This window comes from Opisthocomus hoazin, chromosome 1 (genome assembly GCF_030867145.1).
Source record: "Opisthocomus hoazin isolate bOpiHoa1 chromosome 1, bOpiHoa1.hap1, whole genome shotgun sequence".
Taxonomy (NCBI): Eukaryota; Metazoa; Chordata; class Aves; order Opisthocomiformes; family Opisthocomidae; genus Opisthocomus; species Opisthocomus hoazin.
Window position 1 is genome coordinate 14,789,677 of NC_134414.1, and position 25,708 is coordinate 14,815,384.

A 25,708-nucleotide genomic window follows, 5' to 3' on the forward strand; every position below is an offset into this window, starting at 1 on the left:
GCACAGCAAGCGCCATTAGCTGCGGCCATCCCCGCGTTGCTGGTATCCATCTCCTTCTACACTGGGTTAGTTCACAGCTGGCCAGAGGCTCGCCCCGCTTTGGGAACACGAGCCTGAGGGCAAGGTCTGCCGCAGGGAACTGTATTTGCTTGCCCGAGTCATTTCTTTGTGAAACAGCGTTGGCTGGCAGCAGCCCCCGCCCAGGAAGAAGACGCAGGGCTAGCGCGGGAGGCGAGGCAGGGTCTGTCCCTGCGCCGACAGACAGCGCGGGCAGGGAAGGTCCGAGGGGTCTCTGACTCTGCTGCGCCGCAGCATCCCATTCTTCCTTGCTTGGCCGGTATTTAAGCAGCAGTCAAGAGTTCTCAAATTCCCTCCCCGAAGCCTTCTCAAGGCTAGTACTTACCGAGTGCCTTAGAATTCCTGGATGAGAAAGGGCTGTGGAAGCATGCGGGATTATTGGAAGCGTTTTGATCAGAATTTATAGCTTAACTTCCTAAAATAAAACTGCCCAAGCTGTGCTCACAGCTTCCTTTAAGTGAGAGGGAGAGGGGATCTCACAGGAGAGCAGTTCGCTTCAGCAAATAGATGAGAGACTTAAGTTACACCGATGTTGCTTCTCCTTCCTTTAAAAAAAAATTTAAAAAAAATAATCAAGGGCTGTATCCAGAATCACCTTTTTATTGCCACTTTATACAAATTTAAATATTTAACATTCAGATAAACAGCTATCTGTGTTTATGTGGTTTGTTCTTAGTCACTTCACCATAAACTGATAGAATCTCCTTTTCTAACTTCTGTAAGATTCCTTCCAGCGGATCCTGAAGTATTCACTTTGCGTGCTGGCATCTCACAGCAAAAAGAAATTCTTTTTCAGTGAACTATATCATGTTTAATGAAAAAATTATTACACAATGTAGGCTTTCACAATAAGTCACATTTTTTGCAAAATAATTTGAAGATTCCAAGACTTCTCTCTTTTATTCAAAAAATAAATATATCCTTTCTGAATCCAAGCACTTCATATGACATTAAGTACAAAGAAGAAATGTACTTCTTTGGAAGTTCTGAAGTAGGCGTACAAGAGCTCATGGGAGCAACATTATCCATAGCAGTGATAAAAGCTGAAAGCTGATTTTTTACAAATTTATAGCGGAACACGATTTCCTTTCACAATATAGAGCTTCAAACAGATTTAAGAAAAACACCCATTTTAAAAGTCTGAAAGGCACATGAACTGGACCATAAAACGTACTGGCACATTCACTAATACGTTTTATGTTACATTCCCAAAGAGAAACCGCGGGACCCTAACCAAGAGAAAGACTGAAAATACCAGCAAGTTCCTTTGTAAAGTACTAAAAGAGTGGCAGAGAGTTCCTTTTGGCTCTTGATAAAATTATTAATACCCCAAAGCTAGAAAGTCTGAAAAGCCGCATCACTCGGTTGTATTTGGACGAGTCGCTACATAAACAAAGACAACAATCAGCAGTACTACAACAGCCAGCGTGGGAAGGACGACGGTGGTGATCTGCTGCCGGGCCTCTTGCATCGCCTGCTTTCTCTCCTTTTTGTCTTTGGAGGTCTCTTTTTTGGGTTTTCCTCTTAGCTGCCTCATCCTCCTCTTGGGACCTTTCGTTCACCAAAACGGGGGGGGGGGTGAAGGGAGCTGAGCAGCAGAAAACGGTCCAAGGTCTTTTGAAACAAGGGGCTGCAGAATTCCTTCTCCTTCAAGGGGTTGGCTGTGCAAGAAACTACAAGAGAAGGAAAAAACCAATTCTTTTCAGCAAGATCTACCAGTATTCCAGTTATTAAACCTATTTGCAGCTCCACTTGGTAAATCTTTCATCCAAGTTGCACGGGTATCTCTGCAGTTTCTTTCAAGGAAGCGGAATCTCAGTGCGCGGGCTCAGCTCAGCAGTAGCCCTTTCCTCACAAACCTCCAGCAGTCCATCGCAGTGTGCGTGTTTGTCCAACAGCACCCAACTTGTGCTCTGTCACGCCGCAAACGAAGCCCAGCACCGCACATTTTATCCCCCAAGGCAAACAAGGCAACACAGCTAAAGACTTAACGAAAACAATCTGAATTAGTGCCAGCTGCCCCCTCCTCTCGGGGCAGCGGGTTCCCGACTACAGGTCTGCGGCTCCCCCCAGCCCTGCAGGAGGAAGGGCGAGCACGCGCCTGCCACCAGCGACAGCGTGACGCGTTCATCATCCACACCAGGTATTTACTGGAATAAAGGGTACCCTAACAGGAAGAAATGTGGGGAAAGCGCTGCTTAAATTACACTGCTGGCTCTGCTGCCATAGAACAAAGTCTAAATCATAACATGACTCAGTGCTGTTGCTCGTATTATAGCTGTCATCTTTGTAAGAGAAAGATCCCAAATGATAACCAGCCTGCTTACAAATCACTGTTGCAGACAAGCAGTCATTAATAAGGTAGTTGCTCTGAAGCATCTACTAGACCAATTTTTACAAGCAGAAGTATCTCTAAAGTGAGATTAACAAAGACACTGCACGATATGAAAGCCTGTCTGAGATAAGGAGAATTAGTAGGTCCTTAATATCTCCCCACCCTAAGTTTTTTTGCCCCTAAGCTGCCCACAGCTGTGTAACTCCCTGACCCTGGCGGGGAGGGAGGAGGCCAACTGTTTGGCTGTTCTCTTCACCACATGCCCCGTTCCCACCGCCACGCAACAGCTGACACAGGCCAGATGTATCCGAACACAAATTTGGAGGGTAACAACACTGAGTCGAATTGAAAGTAACCTATGAACTGATGTTCTTCTGTGCAAAGCTCGCTCAGATCACCGCAGACACGGTTTCCTCTTGATGTGTCATCTCTGGTCAATGTTACCAGCTGTCTTGGGACTACTTTGAAAAAAAAAAAAAAATAAGGGATTTTCACTGAAGGTGCGATGCTTTCTGTTGGTGTTAGCACTCACCCTTATTTGTCAGCCTGACAGCAGAAGTTGAACTAAAATGCTCATGTACAAACAGGGAATCTCCACCTATGGGTTATGTGCCACTGCAAAGGAGTCTTCCTCCTTTCTCAGAACAGCTGCCACCTGCCTGCTGTGAAACCCATCCAGCCGATTAGGTTGGCGAGATACTGCACCAATTAGGGTAAAACGGGGAATTAACTCTACTAACTCAAACTTAGGGAAGTGACCAGACTATCACAACCACCATGTGGTACTGGGAAACCATCAGCAGATTAATGGGTCGGTATTTCTGTCTTTACGCGGTCCTTCCTGGATACAGTCTGAAGAAAAGCAACAACAAAGCAGCCATCAAGCGTGAGAGGATCTCAGTGCTCAGCTGGATTCACCGACTGCACCCCATGCACGCACACGTTTCAAGCAGTTGTTTCTTCTGATCATAAACTTTGCCAAACCAACCTGGACTCAGAGGCAGAAACTTCGTTTCAGTTTTGATAAAGCACAAAAGGGAAACTTTGGTGATTGGGATGATTTTCAAAAGAGAAAATAATAATGTTCAAGTCTTAGAAAGAACCAATTCCCTCTGCAAGCTGCAGCACTAGAACCAAAATATGCAACAGATTTAGTGAGACCAGAAGCGGTCAGTGAACTTCATAACGCAGAGGTAAATAGGAACTGGATGGAGCAACTACAGCCGACACCCCGTTCCAGTCTTTTAATCAAACAGGACTACTTCATTTCTAAACTTTCACAACGGTTTCTGCACAGCAGATCTTCAACTCTCTCACTGACTCAGGGCAGAGTCTTTGATATTCCACCTTCTGCAAGCTAAGGGCTTCTGGCTCGGTTTTGCTGTTTATCACTTCTCTAACTCACTCGAATTTCCTCTGGGGCAAAAGAAATGTCTGGTTTACCCCTTCCATTTCCGTTTCGTCCTCCTCCTGCTCTGGCCACAAGCTTTACTACCAAGCTCTAGAAAGACTACTCTGCAAAATGAAGTTTTACATTTGCCCTTTGGGATAACTGGACAACTAGAGCATTTCAGGCTATACTATTTTCATATTGTTTTCTTTCTCCACCTTCAATGTATGTCAGTGGATTCTGTATCCGGATTACTCACAAGACCCTAGAAGTGATGGACAGTAAAAGCCTTTGGGACTTTCTGTGTACCATAGTAACAAACTGGAGTTGCCATGAAACCAATCTCTTGCTCTACGCAGCATCACTTGCTACCCAGACATTAAAAACATCAGGATGTTTTTTCAAGTCTCTTTTGAATGAATATTTCATTCTGAAGCAAAACTGTACCAAGTTAATTACATACACTAGCCAACATCTGACGGCTCAGAGCAGAAAGCCTTCCCGCAAATGTCAGCAGCACTTGAACTGCAAGCCGACGCTCTCCAGTTTGGGCATCTGGCTTCCACCTCCACACAGGTCTCCAGCAGACTGGGGGACTTGGCTTTGCTGCTGGCAGAGACGGACGTGCACAGACACTGGCCCACGGTTTTCAGAGCGATGAGCCTTCGGGCTCATCTCAACCGAAGCGTAACGTGGAGGCAGTGAGTCTCGGCAAGGCGCTGCCAGGCCCCGGCTGCCGCGGGGAGCCCAGGTGCGACTGGCAGTACCGGGCAAGAGACAACATCCCCTGCGGGAAAGGTCCGGGGTGTTGGGCACGCTGCTGTGCTCAGGCCGGTATGGAACAGCACTTAAAACCCAGAGCTCGGTTGCAGAAGACAAAATTCTACGGCCCATGTTATGCGAGAGAGTCACAGCTACCCCCTTCCACCGCCAAGCCTCCCACTGGCCACCCACGGACCTCGCTGGGAGGCTGCTGACCACTACGGAGAGGAAGAAGCAGACACGCAAAGCACAGCAAGACAGGGCCAGAGCCGCCATTACAGCGTTAGGGTCTCGTTCCCTGTGGCGTGCACAGCCTGTAAGAACAAATTATCTCAGGTTACTGAGCTCCGTCCTCCTTCAGCCAGTAACCACCCTGCTTGCACACTGGGAAGGCCAAACTCAAATGAAGAGAGGAAGGAAATAATACAGCATCGGGATGGGTGTAATTAACAACCTAGTTAGCACTGCCCATTTAAAACATCTCAGACCAAGTTGCTATCAGACGGGCACTGAGAAAGTGATGTCCCACAGGTACTCCAACCTCGTGGGAGCTCCAACCTGAGCGACCAGCTAACCTCACACTGCAGAGGAACTGGAAACTCGCCTTCTCTCCTCAAACAGAAATGGAGAGACTCCCTTCCATCTCTCATCTCCCCCGAGCAGGAGAGGGCTCGCTGCTGCAGACCGTACGCACCCTCCTGAGGCTGCTTCCCGCAGTAACTAGTAACTGCTCAACCTGGCCCCATCATCTGGGGCCTTTCCAAGGCTGGAAACAATCATCAAACGAGTTCAACTACTGCTTTTACTGGGAAGTCAGCAGCTACCTCAACTGGGACATCTGCAGGAATAGCACAGAAGGGATCATCAAACTAGAATAGTCTGGCACTAGCCAACAGAGCCTATAACTTCACCTTCCTTTTATGATTTCAAAATTTTAAATTTCATAATAAAATTGCATGGGGTGATGAGATTTTGTTTTTTCCCCATTAAAGTTCACTACAGCAAAGTTTCCCCCAAAAGCAAGAACCTGTTGGCTAGAAAGAAACCACCTTGACTGCCAAGTCAAGAAAATGAGCGTTGGCTTGGTAGAGGTGTTGGAAACATCCATTTCACAGAGACTGCCTCTGCTCTCTGACACTGCAGTGCTCCAACTTGACACTGAAAAGCTAAGGTTTCAAGCAGAACAAAACATTAAGAAGTCCAAGCTACTGAAGACAAACCTAAAGACATCATTCTTCAATATCATAAAAATTCACAATTTTAGTATTCTGGCTTGACATCTAAAGCAATTACATTCCTCCTTACCCATCATCCAAATTGCTTTTTATATATAAAAGTGCTCTTCATTCTACTTTCTGGGTTAAGTTACTCTGAACTGATCTCCAGAGCCAACCTCAAAACCTATGAGCATAACTCAGCGGACTTGCTGGAGTCACTCAGACCAGTGCTGAACCATTTGCCAGCGCCTTAAAGCAAGTCAGCCATGGTTAAGCAGGGGTAATGGTGTACCAGAAGGCTGTAGTGAGACTTGTGGGGACTGGTAGCCTTCAAAACATATCAACACTCTTCCAACCAGAATTTATGGCAACCCACCGTTTCCTTTTTTTGTTGTAGAATTAACCCTGACCATCAGTAATCTGCAATTAAAAGCTCCTCGCACCCCACACGGCCATCGCTGTGACGCGGGAACGGCAGCCCTGACTCCGGCTACTCCAGCGCCTGCCGAGCACTGCAGTTCTGCCTCTCCTTCCACATGCAACACATGCACAAATGATCTCATTTACCTGCACTTAGTGTAATCACACATCCAGATGTCTAAAGAACTTATTATCACCAACCTTGCAGCATGAATGTATTAGCCATATTAGGCTGAGTAATTTTTCTCCAAATCCAAAATTACAAGTGTTTGCAAGCCAGTTTGGATTAACCTGGCCTCACAATCCTGCTACCAACACTGTAACATTTCTGGAACTGCAGAACATCTCGCAATTCAAACAAACAATCTGACAAGAATTAATTTTTATCAGTTAAATTTTTCCCTAGGGCTATATTACTGAGACATTAAATATAAAACCAAACAACAAACCAGCCAACATTCAGGACACACTGTATTCAAACCGCCTGCCAGCAGTAGTGAGGAGGACACAAGATACCTAAGCGGACAGTACTCTTCAGACTGTGGTAGCGTTAAAAAGCCCCCAAACCAGCAGTTCCCAATCACTGGGACACACCAGCATCAGAGTCAAGAAGACCTAAAACCAACAAGTTTATCAGCTTGTTACTTATTTTTTGCTACTGGGCTGATGACTTTGGGGTCCTGCAGCCAGAGCTGCTGTACGGAAGCTGGAAGAAGCCAAGTCCAAGAGATGAAAAGAGGAGGGGGCGAGGACCCAAGGGGCAAGAGGAGGCTTGGTCAGTGCTCAGCACTGAGCGGTCGATAAAACAGGAGCGCTCCTCAGCCTCGTGATGAAGACCACCCTTCTTCCCACCAGCAAGAGGACTGTTCCTCACAGCGCTGCCGAGGCCCCAGGCACCAAGGGCTCTGCCTGCACGGTCCCAGCAGAGCAGACGCAGAGGCTCTGGGCTGTGCAGGGTCTCCCATACACAAGGCTTTAATCGTCCCTCACCTCATGCAGCTTCACTGCGGCCACCACAAGGAGATAGCAGTTCTGGAAAGAGCAGAAGGAAACTTGATGTGGTGCCCCAGCCAACAAGGGGAGCCCGGGACCAACAAGTTGGCTGGAGCAGTATCATTCTTGCTTCTACCCTTAATTAAAGTGGACTCTGAGCAACAGGTAACATGTTATTTCCTACCTTTGAAACCACGCAAACGTTTTGGGTTTTTTTAATAAGTGACTGAACTGCATGTAACACTGTTACACAGACCCTGGTTACTATTTAAAAAAGGACAAGATTTGTTTTAGAGTACCCCATGGAACACAGATTTATTTTTTTATCATTACTCCATAACTGGTTTTACCTTGAAGCAAAATACCACATTGCGGACAGGGAATTTTCTTTCCTGCAGCTCGAACTTCTGGCCACTGCCAGAGCAGCACCAGCAAGGTCACCGTTTTCGAAGGCGAGGGAGCCAGCTTACAGACACAGCTAAATGGGAATTTGGACAGTATTTCCGTCGGAGCTTGGGAGAGCTTTACAAACAGGAATACGTGTGCACAGAGCTCTAGTCGGGGTCCCCAGGGACCTCAGTTCTGCCCGCAGCCTCTCCATCCACACAGGTCCAACTTCGACATTTGTTTTTTTCCTTGTGTTTTAGTTTTGGCAGGCATAAGAGAGAAAAATGACAACCCTCCCCCTTGTATGAAGAACACCTTCGTCCCTTCAGATGGCTGCTACCTGGGGAGGATTTGCAGGAGCACTGAGACCAGTTCTCACCCAACTCCAGCACCGAGAGAGAAGCTGAATCTGCTCCTGTGTTTGTGTCGGATGCATTAGGCACCTCATGCCTTGCAAATCTGGCTCTGAGGAGGAAGCTTTTTAAAAAAGAAAAGCTTGATTGTAACAGTTTTTATGCAACTGCAGTAGTGATTGTCCAGCACTATTTCCATCACATTCAAGCACAATTATTACACTCCATTTTAAACACTAAATGTAAAATGATAATTTAAAAAAAAAAATCTTCATTATTTGACAGGCTCTAAAGGAGCAAAATGTTCTGTGTAATCATTTGTGTGGGTGACAAAGATGGATAGAGCCGAGATTTGCCAATTTAACTAAGAGAGCTGAACCCTAAAGACCAAGGAGGCCCAGAGGATTAACAAAACACTTCAATCCCAGTCACATCCTCCCTCCCTCCCCAAACCTCCCCAGCCAACCCACTTTCAGCAACACAAAAGCGGCCCTAAGATGAAGCGAGTATTCCAGTCGCAGGACAGTTCCTTCTGGTGCTGAAACAGAGCTCTGCGCGACGACTGACAAGGGGAAATGATTACTGCCTGCTTAAAAAAGAAACTTTTCGTTTGTACAAGCCGTCTCCCTAATGAAACAAGAGCAACCAAAGCGAGCAAGGGCTCTGCAGGAACAGCCACACAAATAACTTTGGCTTCTGCACTGCCAAATGCCCTGGGTCACCCAGCTCGTTGTAACTGTGAAACAGAAGCTGCGCAGCAGCACTGATGCACAGCTGAAGATACTGCTTGCAGTGCTGAACTGGAGATCTTCATGTTTCCGTGACACTATCTGTCACGATTTCAGAGAGCGCTAAAAATGAAGACAAGCATTAAGAAGAAATTTTTTGCTCTGTGAGAAATGGACTTTCGCATTACAGCATGGGGCCAATTCTTAATATCATAAAAATTTACCTCAGTCTATTTGACTGTAGCAAGGAATTACGATTAGCAAATCAAAACAACCCTGTTTTCAAGGGTAAAGGTTTTAATTACATGCATGGAACTATTAAGATGCTGTTTGAAGTCAGTTTAACATCATTTTTTAGTGAGGGGTGGTGGGTTATTTTTCCAAATTACAGACCTAAATCTGATTTGACCCATCATTACTGCAACATTGCGTTTACTGTAAGTGTAGCACTGAGAGTCTCCAAACTCCTCACAGCATTTGGAAAATGAAAGCCAGCACTGAATGCTGCCAGAAAGTCAGAGAGAGCAAGGCCACCAAAGCGAAAAGCTATTTCAATACGACTTTCACAATTCTGAGGACTTGGATATAGAGAGTAATCTGTATGAGAAACAAAAGGCCACGGATCTCTGTATCTGGGAAGGCATTGTTAAACAGAGACGAGGTGACGGTATTTTTGGCACATACAGCGTTGCCGTGCAATCCTATCTGCCCTGAATGCAGCAAAGAAACAGAACAGAATTCAATTAAAAAAAAAAAAAGAACAAAAAGAGAAGGCAAGTCCTTTTGTTCCATAAACAGGTGCATAAATAACGCATATTCTTCTTTGCAGATAAAAAACCAGCATCAAGACAACTTTTGCAACACACAGTCCAATGAAGAAATACAGCCGTTTACTGAAAACACAAGAAAAACAAACACATAATTTCTGTCACTGCATGAATTCAGTTCCTAGGGGAGGCTGTAAGAGGAGAGTTTGCCATTCACCATCTATACAGCCACAGATGATCTGGAGCATAAATGCAATAAACCGCAACACCTAGTATCTGACTTGGTATTATGTGTTTGCTCAGCTGTTTTCTTAAAAAGTAATTTTCTCAGCTGTTCCTGACAAGACTCCTTTGGATACAAAATATTTATCTTTCCAGTGTATTTATGGAAATTCAGTCAGTTTCTAAATAGCTATGCTAAATAAATAAATAAAAATAAACAAGTCACTGATGCTGGAGCTCCTCAAAATTCACACGCTGCTCTCCCAGACCAACCCCAAGCGTTTGGCATCTGCAAGAAGGTGCAACAACAGGAATCCGGTGTGAAAATAACATTTCTGTTTTCCAGTACCGCTGCGTCAGGGTCAGAAGCCCACCGAGACCGGGACTGTCGCTGCTAACTCACACCCCAAGCTGAACTGTCAGCAGAGCGTAGCAGCGCTTGTCCTCTGAGCTGATGATGACCTAAGATGGGAAACACTGTTCCTGTGATCCAGTGCGCCATCTGGTTGCTCCTTCTCCGGTTCCTGGGTTCCCAACACAGCCACGGCGTCAGACAGCATCACTAGAAACGTGTTTGAAACAGGTCCCCGAGACGCACGCCAGCCAGAACGCCAGCAAGTCCGAAGCCTGATGTTACAGTTTTGTAATGCAAACAGGAGAGTCGAGGGACTGCCACTGCTTTTCATTATAATTCTATCTCATTAAAACTTTGGCACTGAAAATTCAGTCCGGGCTAAAACTCGGCATACAAAAAAACCATGCCCACAGCAAGAACGGATTGTTAAATCTAAACCCAGGAAAACCACCAAGGCAAGGGCTGAGCCTGGGGCAGCAGGGGCGCGTGCGTACACACATGTGTGGGCACCGGAGAGGGGAACGATGGAGAGTGCCCAACAGAAGAGAAAAGCCGACAGAACAGCTCCCAAGATCCCAGGGCAACATCTAGAAACGACATCCGTACTTCCTGACCACCAGACAATCTGTGTATGCTGGACTCAAACTATTTGTGAAACACTTCATTTCTTCAGAAGGCACAAAGGGAAATCTCCCTCTTCTGGCTCAAAATACAGAACTACTTGCAATAGGAGAAAGTAAGATGGGTGTGTACGCGGACTGCTGAAACCCTCCTGAGACAGTCCTGCAGGGGAACAGGGACAGCGCTTCACCGACAGCGGCACTTACCGCTTTATTTTATGAAGTGACTTGGAGGTATTCGCAGACTTAAAACAAGCTGGATGCAATGCCTGAGCTCGCTGAGCAGGAGGCTCAGATGTCAAACTCGCCACCTTCAGGCCTTGTCTGAAGTTCTGGTTTTTCAAGCTTTTCTTGGCACGGATGGTTTTCCAGTAAGCGGCTGAGGAAAGGCTGCTGGCACCGTGCCTGTCTCTCCCTGCTTGTACGCGTGCCAGCGTAGGACTGCACGACACTGGAGAGTAAATCACACAGAAATCAACCCAAATACAATCACTGAAGTGGGTGCCTGTGTTACTCCCTTACTTGTTTTCCAAGCGGGGCAGGCGTTTTGGAGCTCATGCAGTGCTGCAGTTTGGCAGATTTCATTCCCATGTCTGTTGCCTTCCGCACACTCTCATTTGATCCACGTAATCAAGTTCGCAATGAATGAAATAAAAGCCTCCCCCTTACATCGGAACAGCACCGCAGGTTTAGGCTAGAGCTCTTCCTCCGGCAGCCAGAAATCTGCGCCTTTCCCAAATTCAACTCAGATTATAGAATGTGCTCAACATCAGCGTGCCAACAACGCAATCGGGACAACTTTGTTGGCGGAGAAGGGAAGGTAAGAACTGAGTCTTGTGACACAGGATGGGCAGGGAGAATTTTTTCTTCCTATCACTGGTCTCATTAAAATCTCATTCTGTTTACTTTCCAGCTTAAACCTGAAGTCTTATTACATTTCACTAAACAATCCCACATTATAATAAAGCAGCAGGCTATCCTGCCATGACTGATAGACTCTGTTTGCAATTATTTAAGGAGAAGGAACATAATTACAGACAGCTGGATTAGGCTGATCAAATCCTTGTTAGTGTCTGTCAATATACACATAATAAGACAGTGTGACATCAATGTAAACTAATTTAAATGCAGAAAGTTTAATTAAGACTTAATACAATTACAGGGACAGCAATTAAAAAAGTTTTGCATAGTCTAACCAAAAGGGAGTTTCCCAGCCAAGCACCCTCAAAATACATGCCTGGTTTTGCCTAACCCGTTCTGCAACACTGGTTCCTGCACCACCTATTTATGCACTCCTGTTTACAGACCTACTGACAGGACTTTCCACCAGCTCAACGACTCGGAAGCAAAAGCAAACACTATGGAGCCGCATGTGTAATGAAGCCCTTTATGAGCAAGCCCAGGCAGTCAGAGAAGGATGTCTCGGAAGCTCCGCTACAGTGTTCAGCAAACAGCAATCGATGAGTACCATAGTTCAACCACCGTAAAGTACAGCTGACCTTCTTTGAAAGCACTTATCCAGACCAAAACATCACATCTCCCTATGTAACCGTATTCATATTCCCCCTTCTCCTTTATTCCTGTACAGCCTTCCTTTCCGCTCAGGTTGTTTTTAAAGCAATCCGCTATATTCACACCGATGATCCACAAGCGTGCATTAACCCCGACAAGCTCCGCGCAAGGGATCAGCTTCATTCCCTGCTGAACAGACCCAAACTTTTCCCAGGGTAGCCATGCTCGTGCACTGCCTCAGTTGTCTTTTTCGTGCAACTCATAAGCATATGAATGCAGCTGAGTTCCTACCCACAGGTAAAATACACTAAATGGTTGGTCTGGCGTACAGGCCACTTCAGCTTGCGTAAGCCCACACATGCAGTGCCCAGATCTGCCCGGGATGCCGGGAGTCCTGTTGCCCGCACGCGTTCCCTTTCCCCCTTCGCTCTGCGATGATGATGACTCTGCCTGTTCTGTGTGCGCACGCGTGTTACTGCCATGTCTAACCTAGACGCCGTCGCCGTTTGTACGCCAGGCATCTTCCAAAAGAGGAACTGAGACGAGCAGGGTGCAGGAGCGGCGCGGTGCCACCACAGACCTCCTCTCCACCAGCAAGCACGCTTGTGTTTTGCTACATCAAAAAGTAGGATCTCGGATCGCACGCAGGGCACTTCACTGCTCCCCAAAGCACCGATTTTCCCACGCTACCATTTCCTAGTATGTTCCCTGCCAAATTAAATCGAATATCTCATTAAAGAAAGAAAACATTGCAGATTTTGATTCATTTTTAACAGCCCTCCACCAGTTGAGCCTGCTGCTCTGATCTGGTTTACTTGACGATTTGTTAGCTGCTCTGCTCAGCCACCTCTCTGCGGAGGCCCCACAGCGTTTCAAGAATTTTAGAAAATTCAAAATGACGTACAGGATTCTCACCAGAGCCTTATCCAAAAAGGCAGCAGAAATTCTGAATAAGCCCATTTCCCAAACATGAACATTTCCTATTTTTTGTCAGCTGGGGGAAGGGGAAAAGGGAAACAAGGAGAAACTTGAGAAACAGAAGTGCTAGAAAAGGATTACAGTGCAATCTCACGGAAAATATAATAAACTCACTACTGTATTAAAACTCTTAAAAAAAATTAAGCCCTCCCCTGTTCAATCACATCCCTCCAAAGCTCTCAGCCAGTCTCTCCACGCTAGGGACACATCGCTGTTACATAACCTTTTCTGAGCAAGTCTATCACTTATCCTAGTTTATGTTCCGTTTCCTTTGGCAGCACAGCTATTTAAGTCACCTTTCTACGCCATGGCCTTGGGCAATTTTTCTCTTCTGTTCCACTGCAATTCTTCAAAGCATCATAAAGGTAAATTTAATAAGCACCTCAATTTGTAATTGCTTCCTATTTATAATAATGCAAGCACCTGCTGCTGCCGAGATCTAAGCAGGTATCTTTCTTACTTTGTATAGATTAATTCAGATTAGTCTTAACAGTTTCATATTTTAGAGCAATTTCAAGAAACACTGCTCCAAGCTGTTGGGTGGGTTGGTTGGGTTTTTTTGGTCTTGGATTTTTTTTGTCTTTAGGGGTTTTTTTGTTGTTTTTGTGGTGTGGTTGGTTCTCCCCCCCACTTCCCATTTTTATTAAGCAGCTCTTAAAAATACAACTAATTTTGCTTCATTGTTCGCATCACCCAAATTCAACAGTGTGTCTTGCAGTATATTCAGTAGATCCCTCTTGTCAATGCAACAGCAGGCACTCCACAACCAAACCACTCCAGTTTGTACCCTGATCCAGTAACAGTGGAAGCCAAGTCAGCGCTGGGGCCCACGGACGGTTTGGGAGTGGTGGGTGTGCAGGAATGGGTGTTTAAAGGCCCATGATCCAGTAGATGTAGGGCCTGGATCACGTATTATTTGACCGTCTCTCAAAGTGAGGATATATTAGTTTTTAATCTTATCTAAGTGCCTGTGAAGAAAAAGTGACAGCTAAGGCTGCACAGTACAGAAGCTAAGTCCTACCTCTGACCTTTCAGAGGGGCCGAGGAATCACGTCCTCAGACATCTCTTCGGAGTCTGTCTTCCACAGCTTACAGACAGAATATTAATGGCTGCACCCCGGGCTTCGGACATCCTGGTATCTGCAACATCACCACCAACTGCTCTTGCTGTTATTTCATTTAACAAGACCACAGATGGGAAGTTTAATGCAGTGGGGGAAAAGAAAAAAAAAAAAATTGTGACAGGTAGGTGAGTGAGATAATGAAGCCCAGAGAGAAAGAGCAGGAAAGCCCCCTTGGTGTGCAAGACAGGAATGGAAACAAAAGGAAAGAAACCAGTGCATGGAAGAAAAGCTGCATGGAAGTGAAATAAAGACTAAAAGAAGCGGATGGAAAAGTCAATCCGTTGGAGAAGACTGACATCAATTATCGTTCTTGTCTCTGCACTGTATTTATTTACTCTTAGTGGCTGACAAGCGAGGTTTGTACTTCTCATCCATCTCCTACCTATGTATTTAGGTGTGATATAGCACACACCTCCACAATCTGCCAGGAGATCTCGCAGAAAACTTCACAGGACGTTCTGAAGACTATTTCATCTCAAGAGTGACTCTCGATGCCTCAAACTCCTACTCCAGAGGGATGCTATGCTATTTGCCTTTCTGCAACATTTAATATGGGCCTTAAAGGGGTGGGATTTTAAGCACTCCCACTAAAAACACACATCTTTCCCAACAAAAGAAAGTCTCATTGCTGTTTTTATTCAGCCCAGTCTTGTCAAGATTCCTGTTAACTTCATGAGAAAAGCATGCTCACAAATGCATAAAACCAACTTTTCAAAATCGTTTTTAACCACATTTGTTGAAAAATTAAGCAAATGAAAAGGCTCAGAGACACAGGAAAACACCACCGTAAAGTACTCAGTATTACGCCCTCCTCTTACTCATCTATCAACAACAAAAGCTCAATACAGCCATTATTTTGGGAATCCATAGATTTTTAACTATCGACACGAGAAATGATGCAGATTTCCTCAGAAAACAAAAGAGGCACAGGGATCTTGCATGTCAGGAGGACATGCCATGTATCTTTTCAGCCTCTGGCTGCAGCTTCCAAATTACTGTGCCAAAACAGCTGTAACCTTCATGCGTTCTTCTCCTCTTCCACAATTACTTCTTATCACGTGGGGAGGTTTTGAACTTATGCAACAGCTATATTGAGTAAATCAGCTATAAACAGACATGCTATAGATACTCCAAGCCGATAGCTAATCATAATTTTTAGTCTTTCAAGCGAATAGGACAACTTAAAATGGCAAACATTGCTCTATCTACCCATCCATAAATTAGGAGTGACAATGGCAGATTATTACTCATTCACTCAGAGTGTTTGTTTGGCCCTCAGAGAACTGGCTTTATTCCAAGAGCTCGCAAACATTGGTTAATATACATGTAAATGTTTTATTTCTCTCAGAGTAGGCAATTTCACAAAATGAAATACCGAATTAAAGACGACCCTAGTTTTTCTGCTGATGCCATGTACATGTCTCCGATGCAGCGCTGCTGAAAGCCTCTGCAAGCTTTTTCACACCGAGTCAACAGGGAAAAAGCCACCTTTTCTTTTGGGAGTGAGACAATTTCACTGTGGAAACATGAAAGCTTTTATATAAATATTAATCATCGAAGTTGTCCTGGAGTTAAGTGGATGGAGACTGGCTTACATAAGGTTGCAGTACTGACTTGGTAATAGTGAGATGTACTGAAATGGTTTTGCAAATGCTGCTCCAAACAGGCTGTTCCTCAATTCAAGAGCTGCAGTGCCAGCAGTAGATTCAGCGACCCCAATGTTTAATCTGAGGATACTATAAAATAGCACTTCACTCCTAAGAGTGAAGAAGTGGCATTTTATTCTAGTGCAAGCGTGAAGGAAAATGTTATTTTCTTCAAAAACTGCCACTAATTTGACCTGGGAGGAAGAGGGGAGACTAAGAAAATGGATGGAGGTTCAACACAGAGAGGCAAATAAACCAAACATGCACAGAAAACCAGGCGGTGGTTTAACAGAGCCTCTTACTAACCAGTACAGAACCTGAATATTCTAAATAAAGCCAAGTGTAATACACCCATACTCTTGAGCATGAGCTCTCCAAAAACCAAGAGAATCAACAAGCACGTTCTGTGCATTTGGAGGCGAGGACAGTACGCACCACCTCCAGCAAGACTCTGAGAACTATCTTTTTCCTACAAAGGGCTAGATATATCGGAAGATATCTAGATCTACCTACTCCTCCTATGATACAGTCCATCAACCACTGCTCACCCCTCTGTCCAACAGAGAAGTGAGATTTTCTTTTCATGAATTAGCTGAGCCTTGAAACTAGAACTACAACCACACAGCAGATTTTTGAGAAGGCGAAGGGAGAAGCATAGCCTTTTATCTACTATGCGTTACCATACCTATCATCTCACTTTCCTTGAGTGCACGCTAAAGTTTCAGTCAATCGTGGATACCAGCAACAGGTCAAAATTGTTCATAAACCTCTAGACAGAAATGACACAATACTAATGTATTTCAGAATAACAAGTTTAGAATGAAATACAAAATAAGGTGGAAAGCACCAGCTAAGATCACAGTAACTTGATGGAACCCAAGAGCAAAAAGTATACAGCACTTAAAAAAAATAACCATCAGGACAGCTGCAGTCAAGATTCACCTCCTTCAAGTGAAAGATGGAAGATGAACAAACACTGATGGGAAGCAATGACTACCAGTAAAAGACACCTTCAATAGATCCAGGACTATCTATGTGCATGTGGCAAGAGCTGATTGAGATATTCAGTTCCCATCTGGCAACTTGTCTCAGTTGCTACTACAGTGCTCCACAGGTTTCAGCCAGGTCTTCTCCATGGACATGAGCATCTATGGATACAGAATAGAAGGCAGATCTGTACTTTATGGAGATAAATACAAAGACTGCTGGTACTAGAATTGCTCTTCCTCATGTTCTCTAGTTTAACAGGAAAACAATCCAGACTTCACAGGCTATTACACTAACTAGAGCTACTTCTGAAATCTTTTTCATATTTACTTCCAAGAATTATATGGATTTTTTTTTAACCTGCAGAAAATTACAGAGATGATCACCGCTAGAGCAAGCACACTGTCTACTACTTGACAATACTTTGCTTTGAACCTTGAACCTAATGCTGCACTTTTCCGTGCTGCCTTCACACAAAACATGCTCTCCCTCCTCTTGTATGCTACTGCTTACATGACATTTCTAGATTTCACACGGAAATCTGCTGAATGGAAGGGCGACACAACAGAACAAGACAGTGCCAGGTTCAGCACTGAAGAGGATTTTAAAATTTATTACAGGGTATCACTTCGACGCTCAGTGTTCTACGTGGCTGAAATGAATACAAACGCCTGGCAGAACTGCAAGAGAAGGTGCCTCTATAAAAGGCGACAGCACGACTACCAGATAAGCTACCAGTTAGACAACACTGATTGCCATACTGGACAGAGATTTTAACTCATCTAGAGAGCAGATAGCTAATCGGATTTCTTAATGGGCTTCTCTCCGTTTCACTGGGGCTGATGCATACTGCATATAGGATTTGGAAAGCGATTTTTCCCCAAATAGCACATACCACTCTACCACAGCATTCTGTTATCATCTTGGCTTATGCTTATATAAAGTACCAGATGGAAAGCCAGAAGTTACACGAACAGTCACAAAGAGGTTAATCATTAAATTCAAGCTATGCCAGGGCCAGCAACAAAGCTGACCTCTTGAATAAATTGAGCTTGGATAAAGATGGCATTGATTTTCCTAAAGATGTTTCATTATTTAACTCTAGATTTGCAATCTCTTTTGAGAGCACGAAGTTAAGAGTTAATCCAAATTTACTACTTCTCTTCTACCCAAACAGAAACCAACCCACTTAAAATGCAGAGAATATGACAGACCTCCCTCCCGTTCATTGTTCTTTCCCCTCTGAGAGAAACCAAACTTCACAGGACTTCAAACCTCAGGGAAAAAAAAAAAAAACAACACAAAAAACAACAAAACCAAAAACCTTAAAAAAATCCCCAGCTCATCTTTATTCTACAAGCTTTTCTTCCAGCACTGAAAATCCAATGCATATTTTCTCCCAACTACTTTTATCTCTGCACTGTTCTTAACGCTTTCCTAGAATGGAGTTTCTTTAGCACATAAGGGAAGAGCTATAATTTGATGAAGGGACGGGGACTGTTTGGAGCCTCCTCAGCAAAGAGACACAAGCTAAACATTTGATACATTACATGACCCCAAGTCTTTCTGCCATATATTTTGCTTTTCAACTTTGATCTTCCTGTTTTCATTTTTAAAAAGATATTTACATCAGAATCAACCAGCTGACTATTACAAGCTATACCATGAAACTGAACAGTTACCTCTTTACCTCCTTCAAGTGTGATAAGCATCATCCCTAAAAGCAAAGTGGTGATCCGAGTTTCTGATTTCCCACAGGTACTCTAATATATTTACTGAACCATGGCAATTCTGCCTGTGACAAATGGAGTGTCTTACGGACTCAGGGCCTCCCTAACTTTCTGAAATTACTGTTTTGACTCACTCATATCTCTGGGAACAAGAACTTACTTAGATAAGGTCTAAGAAAAAGTGAGGAAGATTGGACACACTAAGTTAATAATAATAATTAAAAAAAAAATAGAAAACCCAAACAACTACATCTCTTTTAGAGGAAAAGGGATATAATTTCTTACTCTCCTATTTTCAAAGCCTTGCCTCTCTCACAGTTAAGCAAAGTTTCCCCAAAGACGCCATCACTGATTGCACTCATTTGGAATTTTTATGTAAACAAGTGCTGGAATATGAAATAGGAAGCCAAAAAATGGTATTAAATCACAGGACATACACATCCCAGAACCTCTCTTCAGAGAGCAGGAACAACAACAAAAAAAAAATCTGGACATGAAAAAGAAATAAAAGTAGACAAGCATGTGGAACCTGAAAGGCTTTTTGCTTAAGGTCCCTAACGTCTTAAGAATTTATTAAAAGATGATGTTAGAGCACCTGAATTTCAGAGAATTACTTCAGAGATGGCTCCTGTTGTAGCAGTTTCTGCTGGAATATTTCACTCTGGCTGTCAGCCAAATCTTTGCTATGCTGATGCCAAATAAATGATACCCAATTTCAACGACAGATGCTGTTGTGTTGACAGATAATTGATACGTTTATATTCAGGGCTCCCTGGAATTCTGTAACAGCAACACTTTATTCACAAGAAATAAAACTGACAGCAGAATTCAATGGGACTTGCACATAACTGATGCCGTACACTGTTGGTATTGTGAGTCTGGAGGGAAGAGATCACTATCTATCCAGGGTGGTCAGGAACAGTGGAGACCACAGATTTTCCAGGGTAATGGAAAATAGGGAGAAACGGCCCAGCAGTAAAAGTTAACTGGCTCAGCCAGAAACCAGCTTGCTCAGAGAAACAGGAAACCTGGAAGTTTTCAACACAAGTTGCATTTCCCTTTCGTGCTGCGCTTGCAACTGCGGAGGAGGTGGAAGTCATAGAAACGCCACAGCACTGAAGTAACAGATATGTCCATAATCTCCTTCTCTCTTTGACTTCCTTGGTTTCCCAGGCAGGAACCAGATTAGCAACCCTTAAAAATATATTTAGCAAAGGTATGTTCCAAAGAAAACATTATATTCCCTCCCCTTGCATGTTCACTCTCCTGTAGCTAACTTCAAATAAACTTTCATAAACAGTATTTATTTTGGAAAGCAACTATATCCCTCCTCAAGCTTAACAAACATTCAGCATATACTGTAATTCTTACAGGGGAAAAAAAAAAGCAGATGACATGAAAATATAGGCCTACAACCTAAATTTTCTTTATTTTTAGTAACACAGCATCCTATTATTTTCACACAATGAATAAAAACACTCACAGAATGAAAATACTCAGAGAAAAATTCATATACATTCATTTCACAAAACAAGAAAAAGGCCAGCAACAACTAAAATTTGGCACAGAAGACAGCAGCAAATAAATGCCACATAGTAAAGTCTTCAGTCATTTATCCAGGTAGTATATGTTGTTCGGGAAACGTGCAATGTGGACTATCCTGCCATGATGCATCTTTTTAATTAAAATACGGTTAAGCTTAAAAATACTTTTGAATTGCATTCTATGGGAATTATCAAATATATTTGAAGCTTACAGATGAAGAGGAATCACTACCGGAAGCCTTTTCAACTGCTGGAAAATGTATTTTGTTGACTGTTTCTTAAACTGTATTTTACAACACTGACCACAGCCCAGAAAGCTTTGGCAGTATAATACGCTTCTGCTGCTTGTGGGGCCTTATCTGGCTCTCAGATACTGTCTGTGCTTCCCTGCTAGTACCACGGGGGAGATCTCATCCTCCAGGCACCTCTTCCCTTACATTATATGAAAAGGAGACTGAAAATACTGATGCTAATTCTTCAGACTCTGCACACTACAGCTCTTTCCTTTAATTTTTCTTCTTCTGTGCTTCTAAGGGTTGCTAAGGCCAAAACTGTCAGAAGACCTCTCTTCACACTGAATTTCTCCTTTAGGAGTGCCCAGAACAGAGTATAAAGTCATACAAGAAAAAAACAGCCTTTATCATCAAAGTTGCACCTCTCAAAACCCCAAAACTGTGATTTAGTTCCGCAACACGGGATATGTAAAATATCCAGGGTTATATCCTTGCAAAAGCACAAAGTAGTTGAAAACGTCAAGGAAGTGCATTAAGTAGGAAAGCTTTAGGGGCCAGTGGGTTCTTTTCATTGTTGCGAGAGGCACTGGAAAACTGATCTTTGCCAAGAAAACACATGCAGACATTAAAAATTTAAGCACCCAGTACACAGGTACCTTCTTCCAAAAACCCCAAACCAAACATAAAAAACAAAACAAAACAAAAAAAAACCCACAAAAAAACACAACACCCACCAACACCCATTCCCCCCAAAAAAACACCCCACAGAAGTTTTTCAAAGTCACCAAGGACAGCTGAGCCTACCCTCTCACTGGCAGCCGGGCATCTCAGGAACATACACAAAGGAGGAGGAAGGGAACATGAAAAACCAGCTAAGCCAGCTGTCAACAGCTCTGAATTACCAGAACCAGTCATGGGGCACGACGGGGTGGTACACCACAGGCAGACCCAACATTCCTCACTCCTGTTCAGAGATCAGATGCAAACCAGCTCCAGTTCAAAAGCCGCAGCGTTTGTTAGACTGGTGCTGCTCCTAAGCTAAAAAAGGCCAGTCTCTCAGCACTGCATTTTAAATTGAGCACAGCACTGAAAAAAACAAAGCTAGAAGGCTTACAGAGAAGATCCAACTCCTGTCTAATTATTTGAGTGTGGGCAGAGAAGGGTAGGTCAGTCCACCAGGCTGCAGATACAGCTACGCCCTATCTGTGTTACGAGGGGAATTATTAGTCCAGGAGCAGATCCATGTTAAGACATACACACCAACTCGAATATTTCTGATTGTTATCAAATTTGCTCCAAAGATTTATGCTTAGAGGTTTCTTTGGGTGTTTGGAACTCCCCTTCCTCCCCCTTATGCACACACTAAATTTAGTAACTTTCTTTTTTTAAAAAATCATCCAGTTTAATAGTAGTAACTGATCCTTTTACTAACAAAGGCAAGCATTTGAAAACACAAACGGATTCTCACTCCTACTTCTACTGTTGGCTTCTGCACTGTGTTTCCTTTGGACACGGAACATAAAGGTCTCACTTTCTCTGACTCAGGAAGGCAGTGCTATAGTTGGAAGACACGGAAAAAACAATAAAATGATTGTATACAAATATTTCCTTTTCTCTTCCCCAATTTATAACGTCATTTAAAAAAAAGCAAAAGTGTGTTTGTTGGAGATTACTGTACATTGAATTAACATGCTAAATAAATCAGCAACAGAAAGAAGTCAGCTTCAACTTTTAGAAATGTAAAAGACTTAGAAACAGTTCAGGCAACCAGATTTCAAAGCAAACCTTACTTTTACAGAGACTGTTTCCCATCTCGTTAAATATTTCTCTTACCACTATGAGAAAGACTTTAACAATGAAAGGAAACTGGCTAAAGCCTGCTCTGCAGACTGAAATAATCTCAACTTAGCTGCAAGAACCAGTATCGAGACTTCTGATTAACTGTATCAAACGCAAACATTTAGGCAAGAAGTTGACATGTACCCCCTTCCTCCATGCTGAAGTCCTTCACCACATGTAACCCCAAGTCTCCAAGCCTTCAAACATACTTCACAGATTATAACAGCATAACTACAAGCCACTCCTCTAAAGAGAACCAATTCAGTAAATTTGAATTTCTCTGATGCTATGCAACATTGCCACCTAAACCCCTCAAGCCATTTAGGACAGATGTTGATCCTTCGGTTGCTGTACTAAACTGTGCTGGACTTCAACAGCATGCTTTCCCACCCAAAGAAGGCTGCACCATGATGGTGGGTGTGGTGGGTTGATGGTGAGACCCAGTACGGCAAGCATACTGGTTTCTACGTAGATCTAAATCTGCAAAAACAAACAACTGTGTGCAGTTTTGGGCCCCTCACTACAAGAAAGACATTTTGCTGCTGGAGCATATCCAAAGAAGAGCAACGATGCTGGTGAAGGGGCTAGAATACACATCTTATGAGGAGTGGCTGAGGGAACTGGGGCTGTTTAGTCTGGAGAAGAGGAGGCTGAGGGGAGACCTTATCGCTCTCTACAGCTACCTGAAAGAAGCTTGTAGTGAGGTGGAGGTCAGTCTCTTCTCCCAAGTAACAAGTGATAGGAAATGGGGAAATGGCCTCAAGTCGCACCAGGGAAGGTTTGGATTGGATATTACGAAAAATTTCTTCACTGAAAGAGTGGTCAGGCATTGAAACAGGCTGCCCAGAGAGGTGGTGGAGTCCCCATCCCTGGAGGTGTTTAAAAGACGTGCAGAGGCAGAGCTTAGGGCCATGGATTTAGTGGTGGAATTGACAGTCTTAGGTTAATGGTTGGAGTCGATGATCTTGAAGGTCTGCTCCAACCTAAATGATTCTATGAACTGCAGGTGAATTCCCTGAGCCTTTTTGTGGCATGACTGCAGGCTCAGAGCTGTATTTTATATTGGCATCAGTAAGGTCTAATAAAAGGCTCTGGGACCTTGTATCCTACTTGTATCGTGACAGCCATGTACGTAAGCTGTGTTTGAGCATGCACTTTCATAACTAAAAGCTGCATCCTGCAGCTCCACCTGAACAATTCCTTATTTTTGTAATCCTTCTAGCTGGGTGCCAAAGTCAAGCACAAGACGTTTCCTGATGCAACAAAGCTATATAAAGTGTAAGACCTTACTGACTTCTAACTACCAGTAAGCAGCCATGCTAGGAACGAACATTTCACAGGCAAAGCACTTTGATGAGTTTTAATAACACATTTATACAACACACCTCCTCCCCAAACCCGATACCAAGTGCTGTACCACAGTCAGAGAACTCCTTTCCAAACATACAAAGCAAGCCAAGGTGTCAAACAAAATCAAACTCACACCGGGTGAAAAGGCAATGAGACCGATTTATAAACAGAAAGCCGTCTGAGAAGATGGATATACACCCTGAGGTTTGGTACATCCAAATCATGATTATCTATACCTCTAAGCATAATACAAAGTCCAAAATCAACACATCCTGAACACAAGGTTTTTGTATTTAGTAACTAATAAGGCTCAAGGAGCCTTATTAAAGACCCTCATCACAGACCCTATCTGAAAGCCAGCAGAACTTCAGGCATTAAAGCCCCCCCAGCCACCTGCTCCGATTTAATTTTTTTCCAGGTTTACTATCACACAGCCACAGCTCTTCAACTCTTTAGCTGTGGTATATCTTTTTCAGAGCTGCCTATGGCCAACAAAAACAAAAATCACAGCTACACAAGTGCTTGTAAACAAAAGTACCAAGGCAATACACAGTCACAATCAAAATGGATTGGACTTGTTACTGCCAGAGTCCAAGGGGTGCCCACATAAGTAAATGTAAGGCCATATCATTCTTCACCCCACCAGCTTGTTTCAGCCTGGAGAAGTCATTTGTGCCTGCAGCAGGACAGGCCACATTTCTACACTTCATGTGACAAAGACACAAACACATTGGTTTAGGCAGAAGCAGCTTTTGCACTGGTGCTGTTCTTTATTTTCCACTCTTTTTGTGAAATACAGAGACAATTTCTGAGTAAAGCCTTTGGGGAAAGAGCTTTACTCAAAATCACTAGTCCTCTGTCTAGCACAATAAGAGCAGAGAATGCAAATTAGTTTCAATAAAAGCAGCTGGCAATCAATAAGAAAGGGCTGGTCTCCAAGAGTAAAACTGGTTCCTCTCAGGATAAGAGTTAAAAGAGGAAAAATATAAGAAGAAGAATAAAGGAAGAACAAATGTAAACAACATGGGGGGAGATGCACAGAAGGAGAGAAAACTAACGATGCAATTAAAAAAAAAAATCAGACAAACTGACAAAGAACAGCTGGGGGTAAAAAAGGAAAAAAAAATACAGATAGCTACAGCGCAAAGAAAATGATCATTAGAAAAAGTCCAGTGGAAAACATGTGCAATCCAAACAAAACAGAAGTCACGAAAGGGAGCAGATGGGAGGCTAGCTGGCACCACGGCTTAAGGCGCCAGTCACGAGTTCACGTTCCAGCCTGGTTTACAGGCCTTGGTAAGTCCGATAATGAGCTTTAGCATTCCCACTACTGCACATCTGGCCATTTCACAAAACCTTGTACACTCGCCTCCTCTGACCTTCTGCCACGATGCAGAAAGTCAATACTCATCCGAGTGGGCCAGAACCCACCCACTCTGCGTGCAGTCAGGCTCCTTTTCTATGTCCCTCGACCTCAGGAAGTCCACAGGCACCTGCAAAGGACTGAGGAAAGCCCAGCATTATTCTTACCACCTGTTTAAGAGGACAAAAAAAAACATTCCTCAAGATTGACATTTTCACCGAGTCTCCCTATTACTGTGTCTGATTTTTATAAGCCAGTTAGAGAACACATTACGGTTACAGCAGCAGCCTTCCCTTGCAGCTGTTATAGACAGTACTTGATATAAGGGGGAAAATACAAGTATTTCAGCACTGTTAGCAACTTCTGCTCAAGAGAAACCTAAAAATCAAGTATCTCGCATACTCCAAGTCAGTGTCACCAATCACTCACCCTCCGTCTTCCATCTACAAAGCCAGCTCCAGTTTCTGGTTTTATCAACATCCTCCACCAAACCCTTGGTTAACATGGAACTAAGGTCCCTATCTTGCACGTGCCTTTAATACTGTGTATTAGCGAAAGGGAAGGCAAGCAGTTACTTCATTCAGAAGCCCCAAAGAATCTCACCACCAAGCTACACAATGTTAACTCCTTTCAACCCAAGAACGCAGTCCCCATCTCCAATAAAGTAGCTGCTTAAACAGCATACATTAATCACATGGGGTGGAAAGTGGCATTTTCCACACTCACATGAAACTCCAGGGGAAAGACCTATCACTGCACACTATTTATTTAGATT

The 25,708-nt window shown here is 43.7% G+C and overlaps 1 protein-coding gene across 2 annotated transcripts in view; it reads right to left on the minus strand.

The window, feature by feature from the left end:
• Window positions 1–668: 668 nt before the first annotated feature.
• Window positions 669–25,708, minus strand: part of SMCO4 (single-pass membrane protein with coiled-coil domains 4) — a 28,945-nt gene continuing 3,905 nt past the window's right edge. For both annotated transcript variants that reach the window (XM_075425715.1, XM_075425803.1), the window contains exon 2: window positions 669–1,751. In XM_075425715.1, coding sequence (XP_075281830.1) covers window positions 1,436–1,615 — 180 coding nt within the window. In that variant the 5' untranslated portion in view covers window positions 1,616–1,751 and the 3' untranslated portion in view covers window positions 669–1,435. The remainder of the gene's footprint in view (window positions 1,752–25,708) is intronic.